At 43.2% G+C, this 25553-nt stretch overlaps 1 protein-coding gene across 1 annotated transcript in view; it reads left to right on the forward strand.

The window, feature by feature from the left end:
- The window catches only part of STAG3 (stromal antigen 3), a 263346-nt gene that overhangs the window by 149782 nt on the left and 88011 nt on the right, over positions 1–25553 (forward strand). The window contains exons 10-19 of the mRNA XM_040415168.1: positions 9377–9500; positions 9580–9678; positions 9757–9836; positions 14910–15017; positions 15255–15360; positions 15594–15699; positions 16404–16507; positions 23407–23499; positions 23679–23768; positions 23846–24046. Of these exons, the coding sequence (XP_040271102.1) occupies positions 9377–9500; positions 9580–9678; positions 9757–9836; positions 14910–15017; positions 15255–15360; positions 15594–15699; positions 16404–16507; positions 23407–23499; positions 23679–23768; positions 23846–24046 (1111 nt within the window). The remainder of the gene's footprint in view (positions 1–9376; positions 9501–9579; positions 9679–9756; positions 9837–14909; positions 15018–15254; positions 15361–15593; positions 15700–16403; positions 16508–23406; positions 23500–23678; positions 23769–23845; positions 24047–25553) is intronic.

Below are 25553 nucleotides of genomic sequence, written 5' to 3' on the forward strand. Positions count from 1 at the left end.
TTTAGGATTTCACAGGTCATTTACCTACTTACCACACATTAGGGCCCCTAGAATGCCAGGGCAGTATAACTAACCCACAAGTGACCCCATTTTGGAAAGCAGACACCCCAAGGTATTCCATGAGGGGCATGGCGAGTTCCTCGAATTTTTTATTTTTTGTCACAAGTTAGCGGAAAATGATGATTTTTTTTTTTTTTTTTACAAAGTCTCATATTCCACTAACTTGTGACAAAAAATAAAAACTTCCATGAACTCACTATGCCCATCACGAAATACCTTAGGGTGTCTTCTTTCCAAAATGAGGTCACTTGTGGGGTAGTTATACTGCCCTGGCATTTTAGGGGCCCAAATGCGTGCAAAGTAGCTTGAAATCAAAATCTGTAAAAAATGGCCGGTGAAATCCGAAAGGTGCTCTTTGGAATGTGGGCCCCTTTGCCCACCTAGGCTGCAAAAAAGTGTCACACATGTGGTATTGCCGTACTCAGGAGAAGTTGGGCAATGTGTTTTGGGGTGTCATTTTACATATACCCATGCTGGGTGAGATAAATATCTTGGTCAAATGCCAACTTTGTATAAAAAAATGGGAAAAGTTGTCTTTTGCCAAGATATTTCTCTCACCCAGCATGGGTATATGTAAAATGACACCCCAAAAAACATTGCCCAACTTCTCCTGAGTACGGCAATACCACATGTTTGACACTTTTTTGCAGCCTAGGTGGGCAAAGGGGCCCACATTCCAAAGAGCACCTTTCGGATTTCACCGGCCATTTTTTACAGATTTTGATTTCAAGCTACTTTGCACGCATTTGGGCCCCTAAAATGCCAGGGCAGTATAACTACCCCACAAGTGACCCCATTTTGGAAAGAAGACACCCTAAGGTATTTCGTGATGGGCATAGTGAGTTCATGGAAGTTTTTATTTTTTGTCACAAGTTAGTGGAATATGAGACTTTGTAAGAAAAAAAAATAAAAAATCATCATTTTCCGCTAACTTGTGACAAAAAATAAAAAGTTCTATGAACTCACTATGCCCATCAGCGAATACCTTAGGGTGTCTACTTTCCGTAATGGGGTCATTTGTGGGTGTTTGTACTGTCTGGCCATTGTAGAACCTCAGGAAACATGACATTTTTTTTTTTATCAAAGACATGTAGAACAATAAATTTAGAGAGAAATTTATATATGGATGTCGTTTTTTTTTGCAAAATTTTACAACTGAAAGTAAAAAATTTCATTTTTTTGCAAAAAAATCATTAAATTTCGATTAATAACAAAAAAAGTAAAAATGTCAGCAGCAATGAAATACCACCAAATGGAAGCTCTATTAGTGAGAAGAAAAGGAGGTAAAATTCATTTGTGTGGTAAGTTGCATGACCGAGCAATAAACGGTGAAAGTAGTGTAGTGCAGAAGTGTAAAAACTGGCCTGGTCATTAAGGGGGTTTAAGCTAGGGGGGCTGAGGTGGTTAAGGGTGTGCACACTTATGCAACTATATTATTTTTATATTTTTTCTTCCCTCTACCTAAAAGATTTCTGTTTGTTTTTCAATTGAGTTGTACAGTCTATAGGTCACATTAAAGGTGGAAAAAGTTCTGAAATGATTTATCTTTGTCTCATTTTGTTTACATCACAGAAACCTGACATTTTAACAGGGGTGTGTAGACTTTTTATATCCACTGTACATAATTGATCATAATTAAAAACATAACAGTTGTGATTGCCCAGGTGCAGAATTAAAAACATGAATAAGGAGGAGCACTGACCAGCATGGATCCGGTCCACATGTGTTTGGCGTCTCAAGTTACAGATTGCGCATGTCTAAGGAGTGTTTGTAAAAGAGGCGCGCATTCCGCAACCCAAACTATGCGACTGCAGGTCACATGATCGCGCCGTAGTTGGAATACACGATGACCCGCAAGCAGGTACCTAGCATTGCAGTCACATAATCACTGAAAAACACAGTGTACCGCAAGCTTGAAGCTACACGACCGACTAGCTGAAAATTATATATATATACACTCACCTAAAGAATTATTAGGAACACCTGTTCTATTTCTCATTAATGCAATTATCTAGTCAACCAATCACATGGCAGTTGCTTCAATGCATTTAGGGGGGTGGTCCTGGTCAAGACAATCTCCTGAACTCCAAACTGAATGTCAAAATGGGAAAGAAAGGTGATTTAACCCCTTAAGGACGCAGGGCGTATCGGTACGCCCTATTTCCCGAGTCCTTAAGGACTCAGGGCGTACCGGTACGTCCTAACTTGAAATCGGCATTCGGCGCCCCAGGGGTTAATCGGAACGGGATTTCGGCTGAAATCATTCAGCCGGCATCCCGTAACAATGCAGGGACGATCGCAGAAAACCGCAGGTCAATTCAGACCTGCGGTTTTCTGCGTTTCCGGTCCATTCGGGTGTCCTGTGACCCGATGAACCGGAAAAAGACGACTGCGATCGGTGGCGTAATTATACACCACCTATCGCAGTCCGAGGATTTGAAGAGGCGGTGCTGGCCCTGGTGCTGAACGCCGCTGTCCAGGGTCCTGATTGGTGCAGGGGAGAGAGGCGCGAGATTCAAACTTCCTGCGCTCCTCTCTCCCCTCCTCTTCCTGTCCAGCACCCTGACCGTGCAGCATCGTCCAGCACCAGCTCTTGTGTCCCCCTAATCGGCATCCATCACCCTCCTGCACCCATCGCCACCCAGGTAGGTTAGGGTCAGTGAGGGAGAGGCACCGTTAGGCAGGGAAAGAAGGGAAAAGTTAGTTAGGGAAAAAAAAAAAAAAAAAAAAAACACTTTTATTTCCAAACTTTCTTTGATCCATCCATCAGACCCCCACCACCAGCCCCCCCCCTCCCCTGACCACCAGCCCCCTTACCACCATTTTTTTTTTTCTGCGTGTGCTGACTGGCCGTCACTTTTTAGCGTCCGTCCAGTGTTAGCGCATCGCCCACCCCACCGACTGCTGATCAGCGTTGTACAGCTGATCAGCAAGTTTGAACTTTTTTTTTCCTAACACTTGCCCTTTCTTTTTTTGCCTTTTTTAGTACGCGAACACCCGTTGCCCCCACACACACGCACATATAATAAAGGTTTTCACACACGCACACATACACGCGCACACACACCCATGGCCCGCCGGATGTTCTCGGCCGAGGAGGCATACGCCCAGATTGCCTCCGACTCTGAGAGCCCCAGTGAGGATGAGGATGACCCCACGTTCCTTTTATCATCCGCATCCTCCTCATCATCATCTGATGACGATGAGCCACCAAGGCGGCGGAGACGCCGCCAGGCATAGCCAGGGGCCCCACATGCTAGGGATCCTGTGGCCCACCCTAGTACGAGCCGCCCTGGGGTTCGTACTGGTTTCCCGGCCCACCAAATAAGTCCACCGGAGCCCCCTGCCGATGAACTTAGCTGGTGTCCCCCAGTGGACTTTGAGCCTGAGATTCCGGATTTTGCTGGCAATCCTGGAATCCAGATTCCCACAGTGGGGTTTACTGAAATAGACTATTTTAGTTTTTTTTTCAGTAACCCACTGGTAAATCCTATGGTGGAGCAGACGAATCTGTACGCCCAACAGTTCGTCGCTCAAAACCCAGGCTCATTTTTGGCTAGACCCTGTGGCTGGACGCCGGTCAGTGCAGCCGAGATGAGGACATTTTGGGGCCTCGTGCTGCATATGGGTCTAGTCCAAAAACCCAGTGTCAGGCAATACTGGAGTGGGGACGTCCTATACCAGACCCCACTGTACAGTATGGTCATGACACGCCCCCGGTTTGAGGCCATCCGGAAATGTCTGCATTATTCCGAAATTTGTAATGCAGCATGTCCACCCCAAGGTGATCCTGCCTATGACCGGCTGTATAAGATACGGCTGTATAAGATACGGCCGGTCATCGATCACTTTGGGGCCATATTTCAGCAGGCCTACGTACCTGGAAGGGAGGTCGCGGTTGATGAGTCTCTCGTTGCGTTCAAGGGGAGACTCCGTTTCCGCCAATATATTCCCACAAAGCGGGCGAGGTATGGCGTGAAGCTATACAAAATTTGTGAGAGTACCTCAGGGTACACTTACAAATTTCGTGTGTACGAGGGGCGAGATTCCCGGATTCAACCCCCAGAATGTCCCCCCACTCTGGGTGTTACCGGGAAACTTGTGTGGGACCTTATGTACCCACTGCTGGATAATGGTTACCACTTGTACGTGGACAACTTTTATACCAGCATTCCCTTGTTCAGGTCCCTTGCCGCCAGATCCACGTTCGCTTGTGGGACCGTGCGGAAAAATCAACGCGGCCTCCCTGCCTACCCCCTCCAGGTACCTATCCCCAGGGGTGAGACCCGTGCACTTACCAGTGGAAACCTGTTGCTGGTCAGGTATAAGGACAAGAGGGATGTCCTTATGCTGTCCACAATCCACGGTAACGGCATCACCCCTGTCCCTGTGCGAGGTACCGCGGCAACGGTCCTCAAGCCCGATTGTATCGTCGACTACAATCGGTATATGGGAGGAGTTGATCTCTCTGATCAAGTCCTAAAGCCATATAACGCCATGCGCAAAACCCGGGCATGGTACAAAAAAGTTGCGGTTTACTTGGTGCAGGTTGCCATGTACAACTCTTTTGTACTATCCCGAAGCGCTGGCAGCACAGGGACATTCCTCCAATTCTATGAGGCAGTCCTCAAGGACCTGATCTTTTCGGACCAGGAAAGAGCAGGCCGGAGTACCTCGGGAATTGGAGGCGCCCGGATCGTCCCTGGCCAACACTTTCCAGGTGTGGTCCCCCATACTGGAAAGAAGGGACGAACCCAAAAAAAGTGCAGAGTGTGTCACAGGAGGGGGATACGGAAGGACACCACCACTCAGTGCGACACGTGCCCCGATCATCCGGGCCTCTGCGTTATCGATTGCTTCAGGGAGTATCACACTTCCATGGAGTACAAAATTTTTATAATCCTCAACAGTCCACTAGAGAACATAAAAAACTATGGCTCTCAGACTTTGGAGACACGGAAACATTTTTTTTTTCCCCAAAAAAATATTAGTTTTAGTGCAGGCATCCTCAAACTGCGGCCCTCCAGATGTTGTAAAACTATAACTCCCAGCATGCCCAGACAACCTACAGCCATCAGCAGGGCATGGTGGGAATTGTAGTTTTACAACATCTGGAGGGCCGCAGTTTTTAGGATGCCTGCTTAGTGTCTCCAAAGTCTGAGAACCATACATATTGGGCATCGTCGCGTGCGTAAAAGTCGTCGCTATAAAAATAACTTTTGCCCAAACGCCTCGGATGAACGGTGTTAAAAATATAAAATAAAAACTGTGCCAAAACAACCATTTTTGGGCAAAATTTCCATTTGAATCCTTTTTGCCGGTAATAAAGCAAGGGTTAACCGCCAAACAAAACTCAATATTTATGGCCCTGATTCTGTAGTTTGCAGAAACACCCCATATGTGGTCGTAAATGGCTATATAGCCGCACGGCAGGGCATAGAACGAAGGGAACTCCATATGGTTTCTGGAAGGCAGATTTTGATGGACAGTTTTTTTTTTGACACCATGTCCCATTAGAAGCCCCCCCCTGATGTAGCCTAGACTAGAAACTCCAAAAAAGTGACCCCATCTAAGAAACTACACCCCTCAAGGTATTCAAAAGTTACTTTACAAACTATGTTAACCCTTTAGGTGTTCCACAAAACTAAATAGCGAATGTAGAAACAATTTTAGATTTTTTTTTTTGTTACATTGCCTCAAAAAAGAGTAATATAGAGCAACCAAAAATCATATTTACCCCTAAAATAGTCCCAAAACAACAACCACCTTATCCCGTAGTTTCCTAGATGGGGTCACTTTTGTGGAGTTTCTACTCTAGGGGTGCAGCAGGGGGCTTGAAAGGGTACATGGTGTAAATAAACCAGTCCAGCAAAATCTGCCTTCCAAAAACCATATGACGTTCCCCTTCTTCTATGTCCTGCCGTTTAGCCAAATAGTAGTTTACGACCACATATGGGGTGTTTCTGCAAACTACAGAATTGGGGCAACCCATTTTGAGTTTTGTTTGGCAGTTAACCCTTGTTTTACTCCTGGAAAAAATTGATTATATTGGAAAATTTTCCAAAAAATAGAAATTTCAAAATTTTTTCTCCATCTGCCATCAACTCTTGTGGAACACCTAAAGGGTTAACAAAGTTTGTAAACCCAGTTTTGAATACCTTGAGGGGTGTACTTTCTTAGATGGAGTCACTTTTTTGAAATTTCTATTCTAGGGGTGCAATAGGGGGCTTCAAATGGGACATGGTATAAACAAAACCAGTCCTGCAAAATCTGCCTTCCAAAACCCATATGGCGTTCCCCTCCTTCTAGTTTACGACCACATATGGGGTGTTTCTGCAAACTACAGAATCGGGCAACCCATTTTGAGTTTTGTTTGGCAGTTAACCCTTGTTTTACTACTGGAAAAAATTGATTATATTGGAAAATTTTCCAAAAAATAGAAATTTCAAAATAGTTTCTCCATCTGCCATTAACTCTTGTGGAAGACCTAAAGGGTTAATAAAGTTTGAAAAAACAGTTTTGAATACCTTGAGGGGTGTACTTTCTTAGATGGAGTCACTTTTTGGGAGGTTTCTATTATCTAAGCCTCACAATATGACTTCAAACCTGAACTGGTCCATAAAAAGTGGGATTTTGAAGATTTCTGAAAATTTCAAAATTTGCTTCTAAACTTCTAAGCCTTGTAACATCCCCAAAAAATAAAATATCATTCCCAAAATGCTACAAACATGAAGTAGACATGGGGAATGTAAAGTCATCACAATTTTTGGGGGTATTACTATGTATTACAGAGGTAGAGAAACTGAAACTTTGAAATTTGCAAATTTTTCAAAATTTTTGGTAAAAATTGTATTTTTTTATGCAAAAAAATTTAACTTTTTTGACCCAATTTTAGCAGTGTCATGAAGTACAATATGTGACGAAAAAACAATCTCAGAACGGCCTGGATAAGTCAAAGCGTTTTAAAGTTATGAGCACTTAAAGTGACACTGGTCAGATTTGCAGAAAATGGCCAAGTCCTTAAGGTGAAATAGGGCTGAGTCCTTAAGGGGTTAAGCAATTTTGAGCGTGGCATGGTTGTTGGTGCCAGACGGGCCGGTCTGAGTATTTCACAATCTGCTCAGTTACTGGGATTATCACCCACAACCATTTCTAGGGTTTACAAAGAATGGTGTGAAAAGGGAAAAACATCCAGTATGCGGCCGTCCTGTGGCAAAAATGCCTTGTGGATGCTAGAGGTCAGAGGAGAATGGGCCGACTGATTCAAGCTGATAGAAGAGCAACGTTGACTGAAATAACCACTCGTTACAACCGAGGTATGCAGCAAAGCATTTGTGAAGCCACAACACGCACAACCTTGAGGCGGATGGGCTACAACAGCAGAAGACCCCACCAGGTACCACTCATCTCCACTACAAATAGGGAAAAGAGGCTACAATTTGCACAAGCTCACCAAAACTGGACTGTTGAAGACTGGAAAAATGTTGCCTGGTCTGATGAGTCTCGATTTCTGTTGAGACATTCAAATGGTAGAGTCCGAATTTGGCGTAAACAGAATGAGAACATGTATCCATCCTCTGATGGCTACTTCCAGCAGGATAATGCACCATGTCACAAAGCTCCAATCATTTCAAATTGGTTTCTTGAACATGACAATGAGTTCACTGTACTAAAATGGCCCCCACAGTCACCAGATCTCAACCCAATACAGCATCTTTGGGATGTGGTGGAACGGGAGCTTCGTGCCCTGGATGTGCATCCCTCAAATCTCCATCAACTGCAAGATGCTATCCTATCAATATGGGACAACATTTCTAAAGAATGCTATCAGCACCTTGTGGAATCAATGCCACGTAGAATTAAGGCAGTTCTGAAGGCAAAAGGGGGTCCAACACCGTATTAGTATGGTGTTCCTAATAATTCTTTAGGTGAGTGTGTGTGTGTGTGTGTGTGTGTGTATATATATATATATATATATATATATATATATATATATATATATATATAATATATATATAATTTTCAGCTAGTCGGTCGTGTAGCTGCAAGCTTGCGGTACACTGTGTTTTTCAGTGATTATGTGACTGCAATGCTAGGTACCTGCTTGCGGGTCATCGTGCATTCCAACTACGGCGCGATCATGTGACCTGCAGTCACATAGTTTGGGTTGCGGAATGCGCACCTCTTTTACAAACACTTTTTGGACATGCGAAGTCTGTAACTTGAGACGCCAAACACATGTGGACCGGATCCATGCTGGTCAGTGCTCCTCCTTATTCATTTATGTTTTTAATTCTGCACCTGGGCAATCACAACTGTTATGTTTTTAATTATGATCAATTATGTATATGTTATGGATATACATATACTATTCAGATTTATTTTTTTCTCCACTTTTGATTTTAAGTATTTAACATGGCACTTGGTGTTACTAGGTCTAAATTATGTATGTATTTTCCCTTATCTTTTAATTGTATTTGATCAATTATCATGAAGCTGTATTTATATCCATTGTATCTTTGTCACTGCTTGAGAAAGGTCCCATTGAGAGGACTGAAACGTTGCTATCTGGTGATTGAACGAATATTTTTTTTCTTTTGGAAGTGCAGTGGAATTTTTTTTCTCTCTCTCTATCTATCTCTATCTCTCTATCTCTCCATCTCTCCCATCTCTCCATCACATTTTTTTTTTCTCTCCTTCAGGGTTTGAGCTACCCAACTACTGCCCCCCCCCCCCTCCAGACTGAAGAGTGGGAAGGGCTGTTTTAGCTGCTCATATTTCTGGATTGGTAGCAGCTAGACATATGGTCCTGGTCTTGTTTAAAAGCTTTTGAAATGGGGTTTGCAGTGAGTGCAGCTGAAAGTAAAAGCAAGTTTCATATTTTCACTCCCAACTTGATTTTTAACAGCAGTATCTTCCGATGTAGTTGACATAATGCTGTCATTCTGGCAGTTCAAAAGTCTCGGTCCAGCTCCAGCCCTGCAATCGTGTCAAGAATCGGCCGGGAGGAAAAACGCTGAACGGATATTTGCCGGGTTGTGGCTGGATTTTCGCTGGTCCCCATTATAGTTAATGGGGCCGGACAGAGACTTTCAAGCTTCCAGCAATGCTGGAATGCAGAGGGATCTGTCAGGCTCCCTGCTGTATCCCTAGTGCTAGTGTGAAACTAAACCAGCCTTCCCGGCTGCCCGAGCCATGCTCAGCACAACTGTTAAGTGCTGTTCTCAAAGCTGTTATGTGGCTAGTCGGCACAGAATTTTGGGCGACTTTAGAGTCTGACATTTCTGACCCTTCTTTCCTGCTCGTTTATATGTAGTGATACTCATCCTGACGTCCGGGCCCTCTGTATTGGAGAACTTGGCACGTGGATAACTACTTACCCCCAGTCCTTTCTGAATGACAGTTATCTGAAGTATCTGGGGTGGATGCTGCACGATAAGGTTTGAATCTGCTGGATTTATATTGGTGTGACCTGAACCTGATGACACCTGATTGTATATACTCTCTATGTCCTTACAGCAGGGACTGGTAAGGTTACAGTGTTTGCGCAGCCTGTATGAACTCTACATTGTTCCTCAGTGGGCCGGAAAGTTGGAGCTATTTACCAGCAGGTTTAAGGTGAGGTCCACATATCGTCCTGTGCTCTGCAGAATCAGGGGCTTAAAATGTGTGTGTGACCTAAATCTCCTATCACAGAACAGGATGGTATCCATGGCCCTGGACAAGGAGCATCTAGTCTCTGCAGAAGCCATACAACTCATCGGGCTCATCTGCAAGTAAGTTATGGTCGCAGCACTTGCCATATTTTTATTTGGTCATAGAACATGTCAGATCAGCCGACCCTGTGGCTAGTGGCTATATAATTACTATACATGGGGCGTGACAGGACAGTGATAACACGTGATAGGGTATGATGAGGACAGGTGAGGAGATGCTTTGGATTGGGGGGTTTCTTTCCATACACCCCTATCATATATAAAGGTTCACTTCTTCGCTTGTTAATGATTCTCTCATAGTCTATTATTCTGTGTGTCACAGTGTATGTTTACTAATCAAAAAGCCATCTGTCGTGGTGTCCCTGGAGAGAAGTAGCCTGGGGCTGAGGCCGGGAACTAGAGGGAATGCTTTCACCCCCTCTCTGTATCTGTATAACACAGAATAAGGCCTCATGCACACGAACGTTGTTTTGCTCCGCATCCGAACCTGTCCTATTCTTGTCCGTTTTGCGGACAAGAATAGGCAGTTATATTAATGGCTGTCCAAGCCGTACCACAAATTGCGGAACGCACACAAACGCCATTCGTGTTTTGCAGATCCGCAATTTGCGGTCCGCAAAACACACAACGGTTGTGTGCATGTAGCCTAAGTGAGAGAGATGTAAGGCATTACACATGTAGCTGGTCCACAGTAATGACGGTCTGTCTTTACCCCCCAATTCTCTATTTCTGTATTAGAGGGGTACAGTCGTGGCCAAAGGTTTTGAAAATGACACAAATTTTGTTTTCCTATCCTTTTGTCGGATGTTTCTTTGCATTTTTACCATTTATTGACAGTTTTTTGCAAAGACTCAATATTAAAGTTTTTAAATTAGAACAGTAAAGCAATAAGTTGCACATACAGCATGAGATCTGGACCCTTCTTTTTTTAAGACTCCTGCAGTTCTCCCTGGATGCTGGGCATCCGCTTCTGGGCAAATCCTGACTGATGACGACCCATTCTTGCCTAATCAGTGCTTGGGGTTTATCACAATTTCTGTGTTTTTGTTTGTCCATCCACTTTTTAAGGATTGACTACGGGTTCTGTATGAGATTGAGATCTGGAGAGTTTCCTAGCCATGGACCCAAAATGTCAATGTTTATTAGTTCACCAAGCCCCGGTCTCCATCACTGCAAAAAGCATTAATCCTCCCCAGATTGCTCCTGGATGGTTGGTGAAGTTTCTCTTAGAGTTTTTTTTATTTTTATATATTTTATTGAGATTTTTGTACAACATACAAAGGTTCATAAAGAACATACACTTCATATTGACAGGTTTACAGTCTCCAATTACATTTGCCGTACATTTTTCTGACAATAAAACAAGGTAAAACAACAACTCAAATCTAAAACCAAATCCCAGTGTCAGTGTCTCATTTTGACTCTATTGTGGATAAATAATGGTCATTTTTTTGTGAGTGGTCTGTCACACCAGAAGTACCTTCCTTCTATCCGTCTGTGCTATGGTTATATGGTCACCGTTTGTTCCCTGTAAGTCTTAATACCATGGACAGCTTTTAGCGTCTCAGCAACCCCAATTCTCCTCTCTGTTCCTCTCTAGCATACCATCGTGTATCTGTAAATGGATGTACAATGGCTCAAATTTCCTCATCTGGACAGCATGATTCCAGGAACCTACACCATTTATTAGGGAAGCGTTTGGAGGCATGCTCTTTGTGGCACTTAGTTCCCAGCGCTTTGAGCCCCTCTATCCCCTGATCACAAGTGGGGACCGAGGGCTGCAGCCAATTGACCAGTAAACATTTCTAGGTTATCATGATAATAGCATGAGCCAAAGATGGTAGATGTGCTACCGGTTTGGCTAAAGCCCCCACCCCCTGAATACTATGGAACAATGCTTCAATAGGGCCAATAGAACCCTGATAATCGCTGAGAGACTTAATCAGTTTCCCAACCTGTTCCTATTAGGGCTGCAGCTATCGATTATTTTAGTAATCAAGTATTCTATCAATTAATTTGACGATTAATAGAGTACTCTAATAGGAAAAAAACATTAAAATAACGTTTTCCTTTATAAAAAACTCATCAGACCCCCTGTACCATCATCAGGCCCCCCAGTGCCATCAGCTCACCTGGTGCCATTAGTCCTCTGTGCCATTAGTCCTCTGTGCCATCAGATCCCCCCAGTGCCATTTCTCCTCTGTGACATCAGATCCCCCAGTGCCATAAGTCCTCTGTGGCATCGGCTCCCCCAGTGCCATTAGTCCTCTGTGCCATCAGATCCCCCCCCAGTGCCATCTGTCCTCTGTGCAATCAGCTCCCCCCCAGTGCCATTTCTCATCTGTGCCATCAGCTCCCCCAGTGCCATCAGTCCTCTGTGCCATCAGTCCTCTGTGCCATCAGCTCCCCAAGTGCCATTAGTCCTCAGTTCCATCAGCTCCCCCCAATGCCATCTGTCCTCTGTGCCATCAGCTCCCCCCAGTGCCATCAGTACTTTGTGCCATCAGCCCCCCATACCATCAGTCCTATGTGTCATCAGTCCTCCACCCACTCCGAAGCTGCGCTGGTGCCATAACCATCGAGTGCGATAACTGATCATGGACTTTTAACACCTCAGATGCCGTGGTCAAGTGTGACCATGGCATCTGAGCAGTCAACTACCGGGAACGCTGCTCTCAGCTTCCCCGGGATGAGCTTGCTGGAGCTGTTTGGTTGCTATTGCATCCTGGAGCCTTCCGAGAGTTCTGAGGCCTGCCATAGTGAAGTTCATATAATCCGTATCAATGTGTCCCCATATCCCCAAAACATAAAATTATTTATGGAGTCAAAAGTGGTGGCTCACCTCAGGCGGAGTTCTGGAATTGGTGCTACTAGCCCAATGTAGAGGATCACCCCTCCTCTAGTAATAATTGTAACAGAAATAGAAAGTAAGGGCGAGCACTCTACACCTGGACCCAATTAGTATTGCATAAAATATTTATTAAATCACCATATAACAATATGACATAAATGGACCATATGAAACTAAAATCTAAAATACATAAAAAAATACCACTTGGGAAATAATTAAATCTTGTCAGTCTCATTCATCACATTCAATATATATGGTCAATCCGAACCCTATTTTCTATACTACACGTACCCAGTCTGAATGTGCATTTTTCTAATTCAAAACACTTTTTATCTATTTTTAAATTATATATTTATATTTTTAACTCTCTCTCTCAACCAAATACACATTTTTTACATTTTTTATATTTCATGTTCAATTGCATGTATTTTTATGTCATTTTATTTTATTTTACATTTTATTTTATTTTACATTATACCATTTATACCAGGTGCATATACATACTCATATATTTTTATATAAGTCAAGTTGTGTTTTACTGGCAGCCTATATCTCATATAGTGTTATTTAACATTTGTATTTATATATTGATATATTTTTATATATATGAAGAGATATTATGGTGCTATATGTGCTGCGAATCATGGTAGAATTTAACTTATTGGATTAACCCATGTTGCAGCTGGTAGAAAAATGTCATTATTGCATGTAGGTATGTTTATCCGGATGCTATCATCATAATTCCTTTGCATAATTGAAAATTACAAATGTGAGCTATGCAGGACACAGAGATTGTTATAAGGAATCTATTTCACGATAAAACGCATATCTGCAAAAAAAACGCATCGAAAACGCAAGGACATTCCGTGCAGTTGAAAGCCAATCCGGTGATCCAGGATTTGGGGGCTAGTTGAGGATATAAAAGGCGGAGCAATACAGGTGTTGCTGTACCACTGACGAAGGGAAGGAGTTCCCAAAACGCGTCTGGGCCGCACACCTGTAACAGAAGGATCTCCGCAATCTATGAATGGCCATGCAAATAGTCTAACTATCGGAAGAAGCTGGATTCCTGAGACGCCGAGTACAGACTTTCAAAGTATTGCCGTGCAGTCCAGGTTACATACCACTTCCGAAATCCCGCGAGATCTGGGAGCAGCTGATCACAGACACCACGAGCTAGACGCCGGAACAGTCGCTCGCAGCCTGCTCGCCGCACACGTCCAGACAGACGTCCTCGCAAGTGAGAGGAAGGTAGGAACACTACAAGTTCAAACCTCATGCGGTGAGGCATACAAACGAATTGTGCACGGCCAAATTATTGGTGTCCAAAGTTATTAAGCAAAGTATATATGCAGTAGCGGGCATTGCTGAATCCACCGGCGCTATTGCTTTGCTGACATCGGAGCAGCGCACACGAGTCAGCTTAACTCATTGACTATCTACATATGCGCATGGGATAACGAAACGCATCGGTGAAACATACTTGCTACATTTATAACAGTAGCTTTGAACACAAGAGACTGACAAGATTTAATTATTTCCCAAGTGGTATTTTTTTATGTATTTTAGATTTTAGTTTCATATGGTCCATTTATGTCATATTGTTATATGGTGATTTAATAAATATTTTATGCAATACTAATTGGGTCCAGGTGTAGAGTGCTCGCCCTTACTTTCTATTTCTGATAAAATTATTTATCCCATATTGTATCACCTTGGGCTCTCTCACAGCTCCATGGCAGTATACACGGCTCATTTTCCGGGGTTGTGGTGGTCGTGCTTGCAGACTATAGGAAAAAGTGCCAGCCTCTCTGGTGGCTGGGAGAGCACATAGGCACGCATGGGCAGCAGCTCCTGTTTACCCCGTATCTGCGCTGCAGCGGTGGTCGTAACTATAGAAACGAGCAGCGTATAACGTGATGGAAAAATTAATCCAGCCATTAAAGGAGACAATATGGAGAATCACAATACATTAATAAGTGCCTTGTAGTAACTTTCTCTACATGATAAATACCATTTGCTGAAGAGAGACAACCCATTGAACTGTAACTGAGACCTTTTCCTAAAATTAGTTGCAAGAACATTTCCTTAAAGGTAATTTTGCTTCCTTTTTGACAACTGTATTGGTAGGGTTAACGTTTATTATTTGTGCATGATCCCTACGATAATTAAAGGTGAATTTACATGCTGCGGATTGTAGCAGAAGATAATAAATGTCATCCACATTGTAGGCTTACAGGGCAGGTTTCATGTGTGGTTGCCGCCTTGTGTCTTTCCCACAGGAACATGGAAAATATTTTAAGCAAAGAAGACTGTGAGAGTATTTATCCCTTGGTGTATTCGAATAATCGGACAGTAGCAGCCGCAGCGGGGGAATTTGTCTACCAGAGGTTAGTGCCAGGAGCCTGTTCTACCCCACCAGGAGGTTTTCTGTGAACATGATCTGCTGATGTTCTCACATTAAAGAGGATTCAGGTCGACCATTAGTTTCCTCACCGCTCCATGGGGCAGTGGTCACTGGCTGAATGGTTTTATTGCCCCTATATTATTCAATTCACCTGTTAATTGGCCTGTTTCTGTTATTACTACATATCTGGTGTCAGTGTATAGTGATATTTAATTATCAGGTTATTGGACATTAGCACAGAGGAGCATAGTCCCGAGCACAGCAATCGCCGCAGTTCCCACACGTCGTTCTTTCATCTGCTGATTGATTTCTTCATCTCCAGTGAGGTGAGTGCCGCAGTAGCCATATCATCATGTCCGCCTTCACTTATGTTACTTTATCTTCAGCTTGTCGCACACCCAAAGAAAATAATTCCAACACGACCCAGTAAGTTTTCTGTAGACATCTACTAGACTCTTAAGTTGTTTTTGATGCATTATTTCTACACAAGCAGAACCATCCAACTTGTTTGTGTGTGTGGCTGGATTCATACCTGTTGTCTCTCTTGTCTCTCTGCCAGCTTCATGAACACGCTGCCTACCTGGTGGACAGTCTATGGGACAGTGCGTCCTCTCAGTTAAGGGACTGGGAATGTCAGACTGATCTTCTCCTGATGAAGAAAACCTGTAAGTTTATATCTGCACAGTGAAAAGAGACAAAACCATAACCTGTGAGAGACGAGTGACTGCAGTAATGTTCATTATTATGCCCTGCTGTGTATATTACTGGACATATGCACAGACGGTCTCTTCCGCTGCTGCTCTCTTAGGCCATGGAGTCCACCCCACAATTCAGCGGCAATTTACAATACATGTGCCTGGAGTTTTAACCCCTCCAGGACACAGCCAGGTTTCAGCTTATGGACCGAGCATCATTTAACAAATCTGATGTGTGTTGCTTTATGTGGTAATAACTCTGGAACAATTTTACTTATCCAACTGAATCTGAGACTGTTTTCTCATGACACATTGTACTTTATGTAGTGATACATTTGGGTTGATATGTTTTACCTTTTATTTATTTATTTTAAAAAATCCCAAATTTGGGAAAATGTAGCTTTTTTCTAACTTTTAGTTTGGACTTATGGGCACCCAGGCTCCCGAACAAGAGAACGGAGTGCCAATCCTGTGAAGATAAGGACTGGGTTTATTCTTATAGCTCTAATAAAGTTGTGCACATGCTTTTCCAAAAACCTCTAGCTGGGACACAGTGGAAGCCTCCATTCAGAAGGGTGTTCTATAGAAATAGTTGCTTTGTATATGAATGTTTACAACCTGGCCGCCGTCTTTTCAGTAAATGCACCAGTTTAGATGTCTTTTCCCGTTTTCAGGCTTGGATGACCAGGAGGAGAGTGCTCTGATTAAGATCTTGGTGTCTTCCATAACACAGGCAGTAGAAGGGACATCTCCAGTTGGCCGAGTATTTACAAAGAAGGTAGGTCTGTCACATGCTGAGCTCATAGAAGATGCTTGTGTGGTATCTCAATTAAAAGCATATAAAAAGTTGTACCAGTTTATTACATCATGAGTTGTTTGGCATGAAGTATGTGAAGAGAAATCCCAAACTTGCTGCATTAAAATGAGAAACAAGACCAAAATGAATCAAACTAAAAGAGCTAATACGGTGTGGTATGATTGTGTACAGTGTCATGGTGGCTCAGACCACAGGGCGCCGATCATGGCTGCCATTGTTCACAGCAGAAGGTGGTAAAAGTATCCACTGGATAGATGAAGTAATATGCAAAATAACTGTGGAGCCCCAGTTATGGGTCTTCAACACAGTGAAAGCAAGATATCCCTCAAAGGAAGGAAAACCAAGGCATTGCTCCCGGTTAGCCAGAATTCTACTCCACACTGATTAGGGGCAACACCCTGAAACAGCTGTCTGTGGATGGATAACTGGCTTAGGTCTTCCCCGCCACATCCTTAAAGCTTGTAAAAGAGCGGGATCTTGACATAGGGTCCACTTAATATGGTGGATTTGGTGATCTCTGTAATGGGGACACCCCTTTGCTTGGTTTTCCTTCCTTTGAGGGATATCTGGCTTTCACGGTGTTGAAGACCCTTAACTGGAGCTCCACAGTTACTTTGCATATTACTGTTTCCCAGGGAGCTTTGCACTTTGGATTGCTGTGTTGAGACTCTTAAACTCTTCCGGACACATGACGTACCGGTACGTCATGTGTATTTCCGATCAACGCCGCCGGAACAAAGTGCCTGCTCGGAACAAGGTGCCTGCTCAAATCATTGAGCAGGCACCTTGGGTCAACTCGCCGAGGGGTCCCCTTACATCACAAAAAGTGTAATAGCAAGCAATGAAAAAGTCATACGCACCCCAAAATAGTGCCAATCAAACCGTCATCTCATCCCGCAAAAATCATACCCTACCCAAGATAATCGCCCAAAAACTGAAAAAACTATGGCTCTCAGACTATGGAAACACTAAAACATGATTTATTTTGTTTCAAAAATGAAATCATTGTGTAAAACTTACCTAATATGTATACTTTTTATTTATGTATCGCCGAGTCCGTGACAACCTGGTCTATAAAAATACCATATGATCTAACCTGTCAGATGTATGTTGTAAATAACAAAAAATAAAAACGGTGCCAAAACGGCTATTTCTTGTTACCTTGCCCAACAAAAAGTGTAATATAGAGCAACCAAAAATCATATGTACCCTAAACTAGTACCAATAAAACTGCCACCCTATCCCGTAGTTTCTAAAATAAGGTCACTTTTTTGGAGTTTCTACTCTAGGGGTGCATCAGGGGGGCTTCAAATGGGACATGGTGTCAAAAAACCAGTCCAGCAAAAGCTGCCCTCCAAAAACTGTAAGCCATTCCTTTCCTTCTGCGCCCTGACGTGTGCCCGTACAGCGGTTTACGACCACATATCATTTTTATTTATACAAAAATACCAAATTTACCAAAAATTGGGGAAAAATTGCAAATTTCCAAGTTTCAATCTCTCTACTTTTATAATACATACCTTCAAAAATAGTCATTACTTTACATTCCCCATATGTCTACTTCATGTTTGGATCATTTTGGGAATGACATTTTAGTTTTTGGGGACGTTACAAGGCTTAGAAATTTAGAAGCAAATCTTAAAATTTTCCTAAAATTTTCAAAAACCCAATTTTTAGGGACCAGTTCAGGTCTGACATTGATGGCCCTAGTGGCCAATTGTAAATAAACAACAGTTCAGGTCTGAAGTCACTTTGTGAGGCTTACATAATAGAAACCACCCAAAAATAACCCCATTCTATAAACTACACCCCTCAAGGTATTCAAATCTGATTTTACAAAGTTTTATTTAACCCTTTAGGTGTTCCACAAAAATTAATGGAAAATAGAGATACAATTTCAAAATTTCACTTTTTCGGCAGATTTTCCATTTTAATAATTTTTTTCTAGTTACAAAGCAAGGGTAAACAGCCAAACAAAACTCAATATTTAGGGGGGCGGAGCTTGCCAATGGCGGAGTAAGACGTGCTTCACCTCGGCTCCTGAAAGGCTCCAGCTCACATCCATTACAGGACAATTCAGACCCCGCCAGCTTCATGAAAGCTCGCAGGAGGAGACCCTCATCCACCCCAGCTCCGATCCAGCGCAAATCGGGAGCTATATCCTGCTTCTTCGCCTCCTCAAGCCAGGCAGACTCTCACCAGGAGAGTGACGATTCCTCCAAGATGGCGTCGAGACAGCGCAGAGCGGCGTCCCCTAAGCGCCATGAGGGACCGGACCCACAGGCCTCGGCTTCACCACAGCCAGCAAGAGGTACACGCACCAGCTCTCCGGCCTCATGCGCTGCAGCAGCTAGCTCCGGTTCGTCGGCCGCTTCGTCTCCCTCGCTTGCAGGGACGGCCTCCGCAGCAGCTCAGGGCCACTCTCCCAGAAACTGCTGCTCTCAGGCCGCGATGTCCGGGTTGGGAGGCTCCCCAGCCCCACCGGGTGACGATGAGGACTGGGACTGGAAAATTCACCTCAAATCCCTCCCCATCAGGCATGAAATAGATGCCTTATTCACAAGGCTGGAAACTTCTCATAAACGGGACATTGAGGCCTTGCAGCATGATCTTAAACAGGTGGGTCAGAGGGTGGAAGAGGTTGAAACAATGCAGGATCAAGTATTACTAGTCCTAGATTCCCACCAACAAGCTATCCAGACACACTCGGTCCAGATACAGGATATCCTCACTCATTTGGACGATATTGAAAATAGAAACAGGAGGAACAACTTGCGCATTAGGGGACTCCCTGAAGATATTTTGCCGCAAGACCTGGAAAAATGGGCTATCTCCTTCTTTAATACCTTATTGACCAGAGATCCGGGACAATCTATTGAAATTGATTGCATACATAGAGCCCTAGGTCCTAAACTGAGTGATCCTAATCGCCCTCGCGATGTCATCTGTCGGATTCACTTCTACAAAGATAAGGAAGCTATCCTTAAAGCGTCCAGAAACGCAGGGAAAACCATGCATGCTGAAAAAGAGATCATCGTACTACAAGATCTAGCAAGACGTACCCTGCAGCTACGTAAAGCCCTGAAACCAATTTTAGCATTGCTTAAAGCTAAGGACATACCGTACAGATGGGGATATCTGTTTCAACTATCTGCTTCCAAAGATGGGAAATCAGCAGTGTTCAGATCCTTGGATGACCTTACTAGCTTCTGAGCCGCCTTTGATCTTCCACGCTTGGAGCTACCTGACTGGCCAAGATCCAGACAACCCGTCTCCATCCCACAGAGGGAAAGATGGCAGACGACCTCGCCTAAACAGAAGAGGACCTCTAGACGCGCACCTGATCCTGACGATTGACTGTCAGCGATATCTTTACCTCCTAACCAAGTCTAGCCCTGGATTTCTTCCAGACAAAAGCCGAAACAAAAAAAAAAATCATGTTTTAGTGTCTCCATAGTCTGAGAGCCATAGTTTTTTCAGTTTTTGGGCGATTATTTTAGGTAGGGTCTCATTTTTTGCGGGATGAGATGACCGTTTTATTGCCACTATTTTGGGGGTGCATATGACTTTTTGATTGCTTGCTATTACTCTTCTTGTGATGTAAGGTGACAAAAAATGACTTTTTAGTATAGATTGTTCAAGTATATAGTTTTTTTTGCTTGTTTCCGTAAAAGAGTAATACTTTTTCTTAAAAGGTCAGATGTGCAATAATGATTTTACAGAAAATGAAAAATAAGCATAATGAATAATCCCATAAAATGCGAAGAGTAAACAATAAGTGGACAATTTTTTTTTTACACCGTTTTTTTTTTTTTTTTTTACGGTATTCACCTGAGGGGTTAGGTCATGTGATATTTTTATAGAGCAAGTTATTACGGATGCGGCGATACCTAATATGTATACTTTTTTTATTTATGTAAGTTTGACACAATAATATTTTTGAAACAAAAAAAAAAAATCATGTTTTAGTGTCTCCATAGTCTGAGAGCCATAGTTTTTTTATTTTTAGGGCCATTGTCTCATCTAGGGGCTCATTTTTTTGCGGGATGAGGTGACGGTTTGATTGGTACTATTTTGGCGTACATACGACTTTTTTGATCACTTTTATTACCTTTTTTGGGGAGTAAGGTGGGCAAAATTTCAATTTCATCATTATTATTTTTTTCATTTTTAATCTGTGATAAATGTGTGTTTTTATTTTAACTTTGTTTTTTACTTTTTTTTTTTTTTTTTTACCCAGACCCACTTGGTTCTTGAAGATCCAGTGGGTCTGATGTCTGTATAATACAGTACAGTACACTATATAGTGTACTGTATTTTCACTTTACAAAGTCTGATTATACTTCTGCCTTTAGCAGAAGTCTAATCGGCACCATGGACAGCCTCTGATCAGCACCATGGACAGCCGGACGCCTGTGAAGGCGTTTGGTTGCCATGGTAACCATCATTCTCTGCCACAGCAGTGCAGTGGGTGATGGGGAGGGAGGGGTGCCCCCTCCTTGTCCCATCGGGGGCTGAAAAGGCACAGCAGCTCCCTCCCTGTTAACCTCTTCCATACAGCGGTCCCTATGGACTGCAGCATGGAAGGGGTTAAACGCCTGACATCTGTGTCAGCACAGATGTCAGGCGTTTCAAGCAGAGTGTCAGCAATGTGCTGACACTCTGCAAACCGCTCTGCCATCCTAAGCGGGCGGATGATGTCTGATTTGTAAGTACTTGTAGAAATCCCTATGGGGAATCTTAAATTTCAAAGAGAGGTCTGTGAAGGAGCTTAAAATATTATTAGTGTAAAGTTGACTCAGGTTTTTAATTCCTAAGTCGGTCCAATTATAAATCCTTAAGTCTTGGGATGCACCTCCCCAACACCTCCAGGGGAATATCTGCAAATGAGATATTAATAAGTTTCAGTTTTGTCGTCAATAGGGTCCAAGTTCGAATGCGGCCTGAATTGTGGGAGACAAGTTTGGGATGTGAGTGTTTCCCAATAGTGAGTTTGAAAGGAAAAATAGTTTTTTTTTTTTTTTTTACACCCATGTTTTCGATTGTAACCCAGTGCTTGTCGGTCTGGTTTAACCAAGTGTATCTCAGTTGTTCTAAAATACACGCCCTATAGTACTTAATTATAGATCGGCAGCCTAGTCCCCCTTTGGCAATGGGTAGGTACATTACATCTGCTTGGATTCTTGGTTTTTTGTCTTGCCATACAAACTTAAGAAGTAGTTTTTGGATTTCTTTTAAGTTCTTTATGGGAACAGAGATTGGGAGGTTACGGAATTGGTATAGTATTTGTGGGATGATGAACATTTTTAGGGCAGCTATTCTTCCCATCCAAGATATTTCACAGCTTTTCATTTTGTTTAGGTCTATTTTTATTTTTTCTTTTAGAATGTTATAGTTTACTGTAAGGAGATCAGAGAGTGCCCATCACTCATTAGTTTAATTCCTAGGTAAGTGATATGTTCAGTTCCATTTAAAGGGAAATTTAGATTTCAGCAAATTAAGGTCCGAAGCCTCTAAACCTAGGTTAAAGGACCTGAGTTTTAGCTACATTCAGGCTGTAGTATGAGATCTAGCTAAATTACTTTAATATTTGCATAACAATGGGAAGGGATGTTGTTGGATTGGTTAGTGCCAGGATTATATCATCAGCAAATAGACCGATTTTGTGGTTTGTTTCCCCAATTTTTATACCTGTTACTTGTGAATGGGCCCTAATACTTTCTGCTAGAGGTTCAATTGCCAATGCGAAAATGATGGGAGATAAGGGGGATCCCTGCCTTGTTCTGTTTTTAATTTGGAATTGATTAGATAACATGCCGTTTATAAGGACATTAGCGGATGGTTTAGAGTATAATGCACTTATAGCTTTAATAATTTGCCCATGTAATCCAAATTTGGTTAGAACTGCTTCCAAATACCCCCAATGCACTCGGTCGAATGCCTTCTCCGCATCCAGAGACAGAAGCAGAGAAGGCATCCGCTTTTTCCTGGAAAAGTATGTCAATTATACGTCTGGTGCCGTCTAGGGTCTGTCTTGATTTGACAAAACCCATTTAGTGATGATGAATAAGATGGGGAATAAGTAAGGATAATCTATTGGCTAGTAGTTTTGAGTATATTTTAAGGTCTGCGTTCAAAAGGGAGATCGGGCGGAAATTTCCTGGGGTGTCGGGAGATTTGCCTGGTTTGGGTATAGCTACAATAGTAGCTTGAAGCATTTCTGGTGGTATGTTTCCAGTGGACATTATATGGGAAAATGTGGTTAAGAGGAAAGGAGAGAAGATATTTCCAAATGTTTTAAAATATTCGTTGGATAGTCCATCCGGGCCTGCGGATTTATTACTTTTGGTTGATTTTATAATGTGCAATATTTCATTGGTATCTATCTGTTTGTTGATCTGTTCTGGTTGTTCTGGGGAGAGTTTGGGCATTGAAATACCCGCTAGGAATTTATTGATTTAGGTCCGGAGTTGGCTGTGGAGTTTGTTTGTCGTCTTTAAGATTGTATAGATTATAATAGTAATTGGCAAAAGTGTTAGCGATTTCTTGGGGGTTAACTACATTTTCCTTATTGGAGTTATAAATGTATGGTAGTTTTTTCCTATTTAATGAGGATTTGACTTTGTAGGCTAATATCTTGTTTGCTCTGTTTCCTTGCGCGTAAAATTTTTGACAGTCTTAAATTGCGTTCAAATGTATTTTGGTAAAGTTGGTAAAGTTCTAATCTTGCCATCACATACTTGTATGTTGGAATACGGGAAAGGGTTAATCAGTAGAACTAGAAAACGGTGCTCAGTGGATAACAAAGAAATCTAAGTAGCCTGTTGTATGTGAAGAACACCTGCGATTACTTATTTCAGATCCTGTCTACGAAGGATAAGAAGACTCACTCTGAGGATAAACTGAGGCTGAGCCGGCACATGATCGTGATGTTACCCCATCTTCTGGCTAAGGTACTGCAGGCTATAGTGCATACTATAGGGTGTGCATGGTAGTACAGCTCAGCTCCATGCATTAGACAGCCCATACACAACAATCAAGCTGTCTCTACGAGAAAGCAGCCATGTTTTTCTGATTTCATACAGCCCCTATAAAGGTCTTACTACACTGCTAATTACCTTAATGTTTTCAGTTTTCGGCTGATGAAGACAAAATGGCAGCTCTGCTAAAAGTGGTAGTTTACCTAGAATTAGAAATTTACTCAACCGAGAGGCTGGAGAAGGTGAGAAGAATGGATGGAGTTATGTATCCTGTAGCAGGACTTGCATGCATTGGTTAATTTTGGTCTCCTTTTGTCAGAATTTAGACCTTCTGTTGATCCAAGTGCATGATATCATGGAAAAGCACACAGAACCTCTGGTCCTGGAGGCCTGTTCTCGTGCGTTGTACATTTTGTGTGACCAGGACCTTGCATTCTGTAAGAGAACAGACATTATGCTCAGCCAACTAGTGGACAAACTCACCAGTCATTTCCAGAATCACCTTCCGGACATTTTGCAGGTATCTACTACAGGTATCTAAGGCTAGCCGCAGCCACTTGACGGCTCTCCCCACCGCTACTTTTTGGCATGTTTAAAATTTTTTTATAATATGCATTGAAAAATGTGCTAAACTGCACACTGAAAATCTGTGGATAGACCTCAAAAGAGCAGTGTATGCAAGACGGCTCAGGAATCTCACAGAACTGGAGGACTTTTGCAAGGAAGAATGGATGAAAATCAGGAGTGGTTGCCTCCACTTGCAGAGCTGCCTAGTGGGGTTTGAGGCAGCGCCTCACTACACTGCTCTACAATAGATGGTAATGATATGCAATCATGGCTAAGCAGCCCAACAAACACTCACCAATGTCTAGTATATGCAACTGCCTGAGAGTAGTATGTAGTAAGGCCCTGCCCTCTCAACCCTCAGGCAGCTCTGTAAGTGGTGGCAACTAGTCCTGCCCACATTCTAGGGCAGGTTGTTGTCGGCCATTTTAAATTTCCCTTTAATAAATTGGTGACAGATTCATAAGTGTTTCTGATCAACTAAAGGTCTCGTGCTGGAACACTGAAATTTCCAACATGCTTGAAAATCATTATTTGATGAAACTGATCCTTCAGTCACATGAGACAGTAAATCATGATGATCATACTTGCACTAGCAGTAATTGAAAAAAAGATTTTCTCATCCGTATCATTGGGGGGGGACACAGGTTAGCTTAGTGTCCGTAGGAGGCAGACCTCCCTGATTTACAGGTCTGCTGATCCTTTTTTTTATTTTTTTATTGTTTCTTTTCCTTTCTTCTAGCTGGATTGCAGGCAGCCTCAGATGTCTGCGTTCCCACCCAGGAGAGGGCAGTCCGGGGGGTCCCCAAGCCCGCTGTTCATTCCCAGTCTCTTGAAGACAAGGCGGACCAGAGGTTCCCAAAGCCTCTGAGGCTTCTTGGAAGGCACGTTTCTACGGGATTCTTCCCTTGGGGCCACCTTCCGCTCGTTTCCGGCATTCCCGCTCATAATCGAGGCCCCTGCTTCTCTACTTCCCATCCGGCTTCCTGCGGCAGATATCTAATGCCCGGCCGGCTTCTCCGTTCGGCCGGGGCATGTTGTGGCGCCACCTCTATCTTGGAGGGGAGACCTTCCTTAGGGCGGCTCGGCTGTGTGTCCCTTCTCTCCCTTCGGAGACAGAACGGACCGTGCCTGGGCATCCCCACATCCCTGCCAACAGGGCCCCAAGTCCTATACCACCAAGACCTCTGCATGACGTGCTGCTTTCAGCGCTCCCCAACCAGGTGGGCGGCCGCCTTCATCTGTTCCGTCATGTCTGGTTGGCTCATGTCTTGGATGACTGGGTGAGAGAACTCCTCTCAGAGGGTTACAAGCTGGAGTCCACTCCGCCGCCCATTCCTTTTTTTCAGGCTACTCTCACCCTTCTGCGGCAGTGAGTGATCGTCCCGGTTCCTGCGCAAGACTGTTTTTGGGGGTTTTACTCCAATCTCTGTGGTCCCCAAAAAGGAGGGTACATTCCGTTC

The sequence above is a fragment of the Bufo bufo genome, chromosome 1, assembly GCF_905171765.1.
Source record: "Bufo bufo chromosome 1, aBufBuf1.1, whole genome shotgun sequence".
Taxonomy (NCBI): Eukaryota; Metazoa; Chordata; class Amphibia; order Anura; family Bufonidae; genus Bufo; species Bufo bufo.